At 34.1% G+C, this 12,765-nt stretch overlaps 3 protein-coding genes and 1 long non-coding RNA gene across 4 annotated transcripts in view; 1 reads left to right on the top strand and 3 right to left on the bottom strand.

The window, feature by feature from the left end:
* LOC143562706 (uncharacterized) overlaps nucleotides 1-12,765 on the bottom strand; it is a 233,863-nt gene that overhangs the window by 93,580 nt on the left and 127,518 nt on the right. The gene's annotated exons all lie outside the window — the stretch shown is intronic.
* LOC143562700 (uncharacterized) lies at nucleotides 3,163-7,513 on the top strand. The gene is made up of 5 exons (XM_077050437.1): nucleotides 3,163-4,561; nucleotides 4,651-4,709; nucleotides 4,780-4,908; nucleotides 6,552-6,687; nucleotides 6,776-7,513. The coding sequence occupies exons 1-5, from the start codon at nucleotides 3,857-3,859 to the stop codon at nucleotides 7,076-7,078; spliced, it is 1,332 nt and encodes a 443-aa protein (XP_076906552.1). The 5' UTR covers nucleotides 3,163-3,856; the 3' UTR covers nucleotides 7,079-7,513.
* Nucleotides 4,779-6,138, bottom strand: LOC143562701 (uncharacterized). Its single transcript, XR_013140534.1, has 2 exons — nucleotides 6,019-6,138; nucleotides 4,779-4,937 (listed from the first exon to the last, which is right to left on the bottom strand). It is a non-coding gene; the product is annotated as an uncharacterized LOC143562701 (long non-coding RNA).
* Nucleotides 9,122-10,927, bottom strand: LOC143562678 (gibberellin 20-oxidase-like protein). The gene is made up of 2 exons (XM_077050420.1): nucleotides 10,297-10,927; nucleotides 9,122-9,731 (listed from the first exon to the last, which is right to left on the bottom strand). Exons 1-2 carry the CDS (start codon nucleotides 10,650-10,652, stop codon nucleotides 9,122-9,124), a joined length of 966 nt encoding a protein of 321 aa, XP_076906535.1. The 5' UTR covers nucleotides 10,653-10,927.

Below are 12,765 nucleotides of genomic sequence, written 5' to 3'. Positions count from 1 at the left end.
TAAGTCACCCCTAGCAAGATCCTAGAGATGAAAGTACACACCATTTATTCCATAATAAATTTATCCGTTTAGATCTATTTCGCACCTATAACTAGCTTAACTCTTTTATTTCGCCAATTAAATTGCACAAATTTACCGGTTTGCTGTCGAACACTAGCGCATTTCTTGCCCTCCAAATTGCTGATAAACAAATCACGTGCAATGCTTTCGCCTTTTTATTAAGAAAAGACGAGAACTTATGTAGCTACAAAAATTCCCTAGTCTAGAATGCGTAAGTGGCCGGAACTTTACACCAAGTGGTAATGACACTCCATACCGATTGTACAAATTGGCATGAGACGAAGATGTGTTCAACCGTTTCCATCTCCTCTTCGCAAGTGGGACATATAATCGAACTCACCTCGATACTTCTTTTTGCTAGAGGCAAAAGTGACCGAATTCTTTCCATTTCCGCTCTTCACTCTAAAACTCCAACTTTTTTTGGTACAAGATTATTCCAGCCGAAAATTCTCTAACCGAAAATAGTGTACCGTCATCTAAGCCCCCAAACAAGTCTATGAATGCCGGTGGTTAGTTTGACATCATTACAGAGAATGTCTTAAGCCACAATTTTTTTTAACATTTGATCATTTGTTAAATTTGATATAATTTTATCTTATATACATTTTTATGATTGTATTGTTAATTCAACATGTGTTTTTTATACTTGATATAAGCATACCTACCTAGATACATATGTATACTACTTATTAAGTATTTTAAATAGTTATAGTAAGAGAAATAATATCAAACTTGTTATGTGTAGTGGAGTTGTTATGTGTAGTGGAGGGGTTACAAAATGAGTCTTTTTGTGTCATGTGACGCCCAATCAGCAAAATATGGGTTTTTGTTTTAAAGGTTTAGTGGTGTTGTAGCCCCTATATATATATATCACACACATTTGCATAGAATAATAATAAAAGAAAAGGAATGGAAGGTGACAACGATTTCTCGCCCCACCTCCTCCCTCACACAAAAAAAATCGCCCATTTGTAGCCTGGGGGGGAGTTCACCATAGAAATCGCCCCTCAATATCGCCCATTACGAATAGCCTAATTGTTGTCACCCTAACATCACCTTTTACTAGTACCATATCGACCAAGAGGATGACACATTAATAGTTCTTAGTTTAAATTTATTTTGTGATTTTTTTTTAAAATGATTAACCTACTTATGTATCTTGATATTTATTGAAATCACAATAAAAACGAACATACATAATTAGTCCGCTGTGACCAAACCGTTTTGCTGGAATTTGTTAGACCCATTTTTTTTCTCGTTTTTACACAACTTGACCCGACTCACATGTTTTTTATGAGTCATACAAAAAATCCAAACGTTTAAATAAAAAATCTTTAGGAAACACCACATAAATAATTATATATGTAAGACACAATTAAAGTATCACAAAAGTTTGAAAAGACTGTCAACTATTAAAATGGGCATCAAACTTTTAAATTTATGCCGTTTATAAAACTAAATGTTAAACATTAATGAAAATGTTCCTACCTAAACATGTGGTTAAAGCATATAAATGAAAACCTTGATGGTTAGTCTTCTATAACACTTCTATAAATGAACATTTGGCAAGAAACATTAAGAAAGGGAATTTTTATTTTTCTTCTTATCTTTTATTTATATTTATTTTTTATATCATGGTTGCAAGAGCATGAAAGGGAGTCGTGTATGGTCACATCGTCTTTAAAAATTAGTTAAACATCAAATTGATGGTTCATGTGGTATCACGACATGGTCATGTTGCGGGTTTAGTCATTAAATTTCGACAATTACACATTCAGACAAATAGTTTGTTAAACCGTTACAAGTTTGAATGTTAAATGGTTAATATTTTATCTTAAACGTGTGTGAAATGATCTAACCACAAATACACGTTAAAATTTAAAATTATAGAATACAAATTCAGAATCGAGACTATAAATTATATATATTAAATTGGTGGCCCAACAACCACCTTACCAATAAGATAAAAGACAATAGACTGGGATGATTGACATGTAAAAAACAAACAGATACAACCCCTATCTCTACAATGGGTTTATTGGAGCGGAGGAAAGGCAAAGGCAGACACGAGTTGAAAAGAGATGAGCGGATCAAGTATGATATGATAGACTTGCACCTCTCAAAAAACATGGTCGTAGATAAAAATTTGTGAAATTGGTGGATAAATGCTATGGACTTTTATAATTTTCGCATCACATCTATGCTAATATTATGGTATCATTTTTATTATAAGTATATGATGTGGTGATGTTATAACTCACTTAACTACACTTAATAGAACCTCCTTTTATGTAGTCTTAGGTACTTAGGGAGGTTGGGGTGCAACCCGCAACCACCCATCACGAAACCAATTACCGGTCGACAACTCATCGGTTTTCCTTGAACTGTCGGAACTCGCTACCACCGGCGTTCCATTACATTTGCTCCCGTCAAACAAACCCGGAAACAAAATAAGGAGGGCGGCGGCGGCGGTGCTCTTGGAATACTTGTCGCGATGCACCCGAACCCACCCCACACCCATTGTGTTTGTTATAATTGAATCGATATAATTTTTAGAAACAAACTTGTTTAGACCATGCTTAGTAGTGTCGTTTTGCGTCACGTGACGTCTAGTCAACTTTTCAGGGTTTTGCAAAATTGGTGGTATTTTTTTAAGAAACTAACGGGTATACTCAATACCCAACGGGTAATGGGCCGGGTATAGGACTTAATTTTACATCAGGGTATTGGTATGAGATTAGCAATACCCATTGTTGCAAAAATCCAGACTAGCCGCCGTTTAATTCTCGATTAATCGCTAGTCCCTACCCTACTAATTAATTTTGAGCCAGTCGGTTAATTGATTGATCAATGGTCAAATCTGGCCAAAATCGTAATTAATCGGACTTTGCCTTGTAACATTCCGGCCAAAATCAGGGGTTTTCAACGAGATTCCGGCTAAATTAAGAGGTTTACAATGAGATTCCGGCCAAATATATATATCTATACACAAAACTGAAAATTACACATAAAAATCAAAACCGATTAGTCTCGCTTAATCGATATCCTACCCATAACACATGGTCTTATAAATAAAATGAAATGAAATTGGCACTGTCTTCAAAACGACAAAGACTGAAAGAGAAACCCACAATAATCAATAATGGCCGGTAGCCTGTTAGGTGCCACGTTGACGAAAGTAAATGTAAATTGTATAATAATCTTGTTTCTTGAACAAACAAACCATCATTCACCACCAGTCATTCTTTCAATCAGCAACCCATCCAGCAGCAGCTGCTGGAACCTACGGATTTGATTCATAAAGTTATTCCAAATACCCTTTTAGTTGAATCACATGCCTTAGGTTCTTTATTCTGCTTCAAGATTTGCATCTGTCATCTGTATATCATTCAATTCCACTAACAACCCCAAGTTTTCAACTTTTGGGGATACCCAGTTGACCTTGCACTCCACCTGTTCGATCAAATGCCTCACAGACTCAAAGCCCATGTTTGTAATATTATGCACACCACCTGTTCGATCAAATGCCTCATAGACTTTATAACTCTATAACAACTCTATAACTTATGTTTAGAGTATTTTGCACTCAACTTGTTCGACGAAATGCCTCTGAGACTCGATAACTCGGGTTTATAATATTTTGCATATGCGCACCACCCGTTCGACGAAACGCCTCAGATACTCGAAAACTCATGGTTGACATTGATTTACTGTTTTACATGAATGATTTGTACTCACTGATGTTTGTCAATAGTTATTGATCATATATTAACATTCTTGCATTTATAAACTTGTAATGTCAATCTTATGTGGCATCCCTTTGCTTGAATGCGTGTACTGCATCGGATGTGCTCGGTGGGCGTGGAAACGATGTCTTTATTCTGCGGGCCACGACAGCGAGATGTGGGGTGTTGCGACAGCTGAGGAATTCGAGCCGGTCCCGAGGCTTTGCAGGTACATACTTGCGGTATATGAAGATGATCTTAGATGCCCTCTTTGGGAGCCTCCGGGTGGATACGGGATTAATCCGGATTGGTTGGTATGTAAAAGAACTTATGATGATACTCATCGTCGGGCCCCACCGTACTTGTTGTACCTTGATCATGATCATGCTGATATAGTTCTTGCTATTAGAGGTCTTAATTTAGCGAACCAGAAAGATTATGCGGTTTTGTTGGATAATAAGTTGGGTCAAAGGAAATTTGAAGGCGGGTATGTGCATAACGGGTTGTTGAAAGCTGCTGAAATTGTGTTAATTGCGGAATCCGACACGTTGAAGAAGTTGTTGGAAGATTATCCTCGTTATACTTTGACGTTTACTGGTCACTCACTCGGGTCCGGTGTGGCGGCTTTGATGGCAATTGTGGTGGTGCAGAACCGGGATAAGTTGGGGAATATTGATAGAAAACGCGTTCGTTGTTATGCTATTGCACCTGCACGGTGCATGTCGTTGAATTTGGCTGTGAAGTATGCGGATGTTATTAACTCTGTTGTTCTTCAGGCAAGTTGTCTTGTTTCCAATGGTTTAAGAAAGATATGATTTTGGTTTATTAGGTTTTAATAATTTAATTATTATGTTTATTAAAGCAGGATGATTTCTTGCCTCGGACAGCTACACCTTTGGAAGACGTTTTCAAATCGGTTTTCTGGTAATATTTCATGGTATTTAAGTATTTGTTACCGGTTTTTAATAGTGATTGTGGTATACTGTTTAAACAGTTTGCCATGCTTGTTGTGCTTTAAATGCATAACAGACACATTCACATCTGATGAGAGAAAGATTAAAGATCCAAGGAGGCTTTATGCACCTGGTCGCCTTTATCACATTGTAGAGAGAAAACCTTTCAGGTAATATTGCTACTTATACCATTTTTCAGCTTCAAGTTTTAGATGATTTTGTGAGCTGTTAATTTTAATTCGGGCTTATTATCACTAGTTTATTATTAGGATTTCTTTGTCTTTAGCCCGCGGGCCTGTTATAGGTTTGTCTAGGTTTCTGGTTTGTTTCCTATATATTGAGGGTTCCCCTCCATTGTAATCAGAGTTCATTATATATTATTAGGGTCAAGTTATTCTACAAAGGGGAACAAAAATGAGAAGGATGAGAAGGATTTGTAGCCACACAAAAAAAACCCTCAAGAACAATAAAAATAATAAAAAAAACATAACTCAAAATTTAATTAAAAAACGAAAAAAAGTAGAAACACAACAATATTTCCACCGTCTTGTTCTAAAAAAAAGACACAAATGGTGAGTGAAAAAATTCGTTGTCTCTTTTTGTTTATTATTGTGTTTTGTGTTTATTTTCGTAATTGATTGTGTCTTTTTTCCTTGACAATTTGTCTTTTTTTTTTCTTGATATTGTGTTATATTACTTAACATTGTGCTATATTCTGTTTGGCATTGTGTTATATATTGCGATCTATTGTGTTTTTTTTTATAATTGTGTCTTTTGTTCATTTTCGTGACCGTGTCTTTGATCTCAGCATTGTGTCTTTTCGTCATTTTTTTTTAATTATTTTGTATTTTTTTTATTTTTTTATTTTGAACAGGAATGATGGCGGAAACATTTTAGTTTTTTTAATTTTTTTCGTTTTTTATTTATATTTTGAGTTATAATTTTTTTGTTATTTTTTTTGTATTTATTTTTAGGGGGTTTTTTGTGTGGTCAAAAATCCTTCTCACACTTCTAATTTTTGTCTCCCTTTATTTTAACTTAACCCTATATTATTATTCCAGATTTCCAGTCTCTTTTACAAGAACCAATTTATTACCCAATATGTTTCAGTTTGTGATGTTCTAATCGTCCCTTTCATCTGTTTGACATACAACTTTTTTTATCAAAGTAAATAATTTCTTCGTCCCTTTATTTTTTTTCTTACATACAAAACTCTTTTACAGACTCTAATTTTGACCAATTTTTAGTCAAAAGTAAATGTGTGCATCAGAACGCATTACACACATAACATGATGATTATGTGATGCGGTCTGATGCGTGATGCAATCAGATATAACGCCTTATGCAGTTAACTGGTAGTTGAACAAATTAGACTGTCGATTGCAATGGGTTTGAGTTTTAAATCTCACCAGAGAAATGAGATTATTTTATATATTAGTGTCTAAAAGTTACAAGTTAATATATTTTCTATAAATAAATATTTTAGTATTGTTTTAATAACAAACGCCTTGCATACGTGATGCGCTCGCTTCGCACATTGGCTTCTGAGATTAAATCACATCAGTGCGTCACACGCTTTTTAAGACTGTAAAAGTGGCTAAACTACATTTCAACTGAATCGTGTAATTAGATTGGAGAGGAAACCTAACTCGGGCCTGTGAGCTAAACAAAAATAAACCCTTATTCGAATAACGCAATATATTTATTTAACAAAATTCAAGGAAGTATACGGGGCGCCTTCTTAAGCCCCTAACGTGTTCTCCTGAGGCTCCGCTTTTAAAACCAAGCTTGTTGTAAAACATTATGTTTGCAGATGTGGTAGATTTCCACCTGTTGTAAAGACAGCTGTCCCTGTAGACGGGAGATTTGAGCACGTGGTTCTTTCTTGCAATGCTACTTCCGACCATGCCATTATTTGGATTGAACGGGAAGCCAAACGGGCTTTGGATGTAAGTATCCCATATCTGTTTCTGACCTTTTATCATTCGGCTATCAGTTGAATCTAAATCATCATGATTCAATATTCGTGTGTGACAGTTGATGTTGGAAAAAGATCCAATAATGGAAATACCCGCAAAACAGAAAATGGAAAGACAACAAACGTTAGCCAAAGAACACGGTGAAGAGTATGCTGCTGCACTGCAACGGGCTGTGACACTAGCAGTCCCACATGCGGTTTTACCATCTAAGTATGGTACATTTCAAGATTCTGAGGACGGGGAGGGATCCAGTGGGGAGTCGTCCATGAAACATACCCGCTGGGACGAGTTAATCGAGAGGTTGTTTGATAAAGATGAATCTGGTTACATGGTGTTAAAGAAATCAGACTCTACTGATTGATTCTACACGTTTTTGTTACAAGTCGTTTTGGTGTAAAAAAGTATCGTTTTGAGGTAAAAAATGGGTTCGGGTAAAAAAAGGTCGTTTAGTAGAGAAAGTGTTAAAATGGATTCACATGGTATATTTTTTTGAGGGATAGCGTCGATGGGCGGTGGAGGCGATAGTAGCAGCGGCTATATTTGTTGTATTCGTACATTTATTTTTGTTTTTTTTTTCAAATTTAATTTGATTATGAAGTGTGTTCATTTAATAATATTTGTAATTAAATTTATCAATTTATGTATAATGTATTTTACTATTTTATTTGTATTTTGTCACTGACTTTTATACATGCATATAGGAAAATGAATGAATAAATACAGAGGGCTGTTAAAATGGCTGAGATTAAAGAAAGCAATTTTTAAGCATACAAGTTTTAATTTTGACAGAATGGATTGGGTCTGGGGGTAAAATTGGAACTGCCTATAATTGATTTTCTTTTTCAAAGTTTTTCTAACTTTTTTAACCCCGTGTGACTCGACTTTTTATACGACATTATTTATTAAAAAAATTACGTCATATATAGAATATTTTATACTCTTTAATTTGAATAGTTTTATTAAGTCTTTATTTTTTTTAAATATCGACTTTTAAAGAGAACGTCGACGTATTGTTGTATAAAGGGCGTAATTATATTTTTATATACATAGGTTGCGTAACTTTTATTTTAAGTTAAGTAATATTATTGCATAGTTATCTATTTATTTTTTTAACTATTGTGGTTAATTAATTATTTATACTATGTAATTGTGTATTTATGTGAGATGTCATTTATGAACAATTTATAAGTTTATTTCACAAGACAAGTATGCCTCTGTCTCACATACGCGATACATATGCATAATGAGTTAATGATAGTATGATACATACGTATATATCACCTTAACTCCGAAGAATCTTACCACATCAGCGCTTCATATAAATTCTGAGGCGTCTCGTGATTTTCAAACACACTAGTGGTGTTGGTTATTTATAAATATTTATTCATTTTGAGATCAAACAAAACAAAAGTAGAAATGTGTATTCATAAATTTATCAAAATTGCTACCAAATGGTTCACGTCATTACTTTCTCAGGTAAAGAAAAGTTGGAAGGGCAAATTTGGTATATATTTTTTAATTTTTCTTATTCCTTTAAACGTTGATGACCCTTTTATACGACACTTACTTTTTCCTTTTAAATTAAACTATAAAATCAAGCAATTTATTCTCTTTAGTTTGAGTATAGCCTTACTATATCTTTTCTTATATACAAATCAACCTCAAAAAAGTTAACGTGTTAGTGTCTAATGTTTATGGGAATAATTATCATATAAGTTGCATAGTTATATATACAAGCTAAGTAATTATGTATATATGTAACTATAAACACAGGATGTGCAGAAGCATATGATCCCGTCCAAGCATCAGATTTTGCGTGTTTTGGGGCTTGCTTCTTGTAAGGTTTCTTTTGTTTTGTTGTTTTATTAAACTTGGCTTTTCAAAAAAGAAAAAAAAAATCCATTTTTGTACATGAACTCACCCCTGTATGTATATAATATTTAGTTATAATTGTTAAATGGATGCTAATGTATATTGCGCGGGATGTTTTCTATAAACAATTTATAACTTTTTCTTACAAAACAAGTATGCCTTGCATACGCGATACACACGCGTGCATCACCTTAACTCCAAGGACCATTTGCTTTATTGCGTCATGAATACTAACGCGCCTCAAGGTTTGCCTTAACTCCGAGGGCCATTTGCCTCATTACGTCATAAATACTGAGGCGCCTCAAGGTTTCCAAAACATAGGTGGTTTCGGCCGAACCTTCATAAATATTTTATTATTTCGAGGCAAAACAAAACAAAACAAAAATAGAAGTTTTATTATATATTTATCAAAATTGCCACATAAAGAATTCAAAGCCAAATGAGGCACTAAATCTTAAAAATTATGCACATGGAACATTAAATGATCAAACTGTCCAAATAATGAATAATCAAAATCATCTGCAAATAATAATCAAATGCCTGCAAAATCTTTCACAGTGAACCCAACTTTCTCAAACTTGCCTCTTTCACTATTCTCTCTAAACTTCAAATAATCACCACATTTAAAAGGCTTATAACATCTTAACTCATCACTCACAACTTCATCAGGTGCTGAAATTACCTTTTTGTCCTCAAAACACCAAAAGAATGCAAGTGACACCCGACTTCGGTTTTGGTTTTGGTTTCTGCATTCTTTTAAAACAACCCGATGCTCGGATGACCTTAACTTTCCATTACTCCATGCGTGTAACAAGTCACCGATATTAACAACCAGTGAACCTTCAAACGGGTCGATGTTTAACCATTTTCCATCTTTGGATCTTACTTGCAGCCCGCCAATATCGTCCTGGTAAACTATGGTTAAGCAGCTCATATCTGTGTGCATACCGAGCCCTTCAACGTCCTTTCCTGGGACCCGTTTTTCAGGTAATGAGTAGTTGTTTATCCTTAAATACCCTTCACAGGTCGAAAATTCGGATTTGAATTTTGTATTGAAATCTTTACCCAAACACATTAATATTATTTGGGTGATTTTCTTGGATAATATCCTCATTTTATCTCCATATTCTCTTACTACCTCACTGTCAAGATTGTAAAAAAAATTTTTTAAAAAAAATATGATAAGTAACGGAACGAGGTGGCAGTTTTGACCTATTTACTTATCTAACGGGTCAACCGTTAAAAATTCTCAAAAGGTGAGACGGGTAAGTTTTTGTAATATTTATAAAAAGAGTACAAAAGATGATATTTATAGAAAGGTGTAAACTTTTTATAAAAAAAGTTCAAAAGATGATAATTTATAAAAGGTGTAAACTTTTTATAAAAAAAGTACAAAAGATGATATTTATAAAAAGGTGTAAACTTTTTATAAAAAAAGTATGTTATTCCCAAAGAACCTACAATTTCAGAAAAATCAAAACCTGTCTCTAACAAAGGTCTTAAACCCCAATCTTCAACTCAGAAACCTCATGTTCAAAGCAACAAAGTTTTTGTTGAAAATGTTGACAAAGTTATCATTGAGGATGTGTTTGAACCGGAAATTATACACAAGAATAAGAAGACAAGATAATATTAAAAAAAACTGTTATTTTGACCCGAACCCGTTTTGACTAAACCAAATAATCAAAAAATGTATCATCACTTTACCAGAATTCTGAATCCGGGTCACTCGAAACAGCTTCAACAGAGCTCTGAGCCGAGGCACCGAAATCAGGTCCAGAAACACGAAGCGATTCGAAAAACGGGGAAGCGATGAAATGAGGCGTGTAAGTTTTCGTATTCGAGGTGGGACCCGCTTTGAGTTTAAGTTCACACGGGAGACTAAAAAGCTGACACGATAAAGACCGAAGCTTGCTGTAAAGATCTTTGGAGATTCCATGGTTAATAATATGGAAAAAGCCCCATTCTTTGCAGGCTAGAGAGAGAGTCGAGAGAGAAGACGGGCTTATCGGTTTCGATAAATCAAGAACCGGAAGTTGTGTTGAAATATGGGATGAAGGCATGATGAAGGATGAATAATGATTAATGATTAATGGAAGCTGCTTAAAAAGTGTGACACTGCAGAAAGGTTATAAACAGTTTGCAGAAGACAAAGTTTATATTATATTAATAAACGTATGCGAATTTAATATTGGAAAGTTGCTATATTTGTAGAGATAAGAGTCTAGTTGTAAGTGAAAACACTAGAAAGCCGCAATCAATGTTAAAGAGTTGACTCACAGGTTGGAAGTACTTGCGAAGATTCTTTTTCCATTGGATCTTATATGCAGACAATGAACAGGCCCGAATGTAACGTATTTTTATCGTAAAAGACAGTGTTTGAATGTATGTTTTTACGTTAAATATATAGAAACAGGATGAAACTTAACTATCAAGCATACCGCCTTTAACATGGCATAAGTTACTTAAGTTAAAAACTATCAGCTTTGATTAAAAAAACAGGCATGTGTAACATGAACTCCCTTAATTATGGTCAATGAAGAGACTAAAGAACATAATATAGTTATTAATATGATTATGCCTTGTAAACTAATGTACTATTAGTTGTCAATGTCAATGGCTTGTGATACAAGTTGTGAAGCTAGTCAAACAAGAATAATAATTCCCATGTGCAGTTTTGAGAACTAAAATAGCTGGAATGATCTAAAAAAACATGGAAAGCTGACACATGAATGAATATTGAAGATAGAAGACAGTAGTCACATATGTTTCAGTGAAATTGACCTGATATTATCATATTGTGACAGGTTAAAATACCTGAATCTGGACCCAACTATGGCAGTTCACCAATTGTGAACTGAAACTTAGAAGGTGGATTTGATAATAATGTTGGATCCAGTCATATTTGGTTTCAATCATCATCTATGAGATTCAAAATGTAGGGTTTGTAGGCCTTCGGCTAGTGTTGTAGAATTCGCTAGGCGCTAGTCAGAACACACACACATAACAATTTAAAGTTCAAACTAATCATTCAGATTGGATTAATAAGTAACATTTTATATACCTCAAAGATTTTGACAAATACTGACCGATTCTGACCGAATTTTGGCCGATTTCCACCAATTTTGACTGATTACTGATTTTAAGGGCCGATTAGTTGAAATCGCATCGGAAGTCCACCGATTAGTGATTAATCGATGCCTACTAGAACTGATTTTTACAATCATGCACCTAATTATTTGTCTATATAATGATCATACATACACTTGTAATGTTCTAAGTTCTAACACCTTATAATAAGAATAACCTCATAATAAGAATATCCTGGTTACAACCTGTGAGTCTGTGACCAGATGGAACCACAATTCTAGTGTTCATTTATTTGCTTTCGTGCGTAGGCCTGTAAACAAACCGAACGAATGCTTACAAGGGCATGTTCATGTCCGTTCATTTAACTTTAAATAAACACGAACAAATATATGTGTTCATGTTCGTTTAAAAAATGAACATGTTCATGTTCGTTTATGTTCGTTCGTTTAAAATATGATTATCTAAATGAACAGTTTACAAACATAAATGAACATATTTGAACAAATACAAACATATATAAGCAAACATAAACAGGCCCAAACAAATAAATAATATATAATTAGATATTAGGTATTAGGGTGATATAATTTGTTAAAATAAAATAAGCATTTAATTATTTTTACTAATACGCAATCGAACATAAATAAATGAACGGGCATAAACGAACGAGTGGTACACGTGTTCGTGTTCATTTGGTTAATTAAACGAACACAAATTTTTGCTCATGTTCGTCCGTTTATCGTTAATTAAATAAATGAGCATGAACGAACTTCCCGCCAAACAATTCACGAACATTCTTTCGGTTCGGTTTAATTACAGGCTTCTTCGTGCGTGTTCGGTTTTGTGTGTGTGCAATCCCAAACACAAAACCCTGGAAATTTCAATTCTCATAAATAATTTGAATCCAAATTTAGGATCATGAAGCTATAACAAGCATAATAATACATTAATCCAAATTAACTACTGTTATCACAATAATAATTTCAAAACTCATCAAATTATTGCAAAATTCATCAAACAAATTGCAATTAACAATACATAATCAAGTTCCGCAGCATGTAAATCAATCAAACAAGCAACTGATTA

Source organism: Bidens hawaiensis, unplaced genomic scaffold, assembly GCF_021521415.1.
Source record: "Bidens hawaiensis isolate Kalapana, Puna unplaced genomic scaffold, B.hawaiensis_p1.1 tig00021047_1, whole genome shotgun sequence".
NCBI classification, from domain to species: Eukaryota; Viridiplantae; Streptophyta; class Magnoliopsida; order Asterales; family Asteraceae; genus Bidens; species Bidens hawaiensis.
This window is presented reverse-complemented; position numbering and strand designations above follow the sequence as displayed.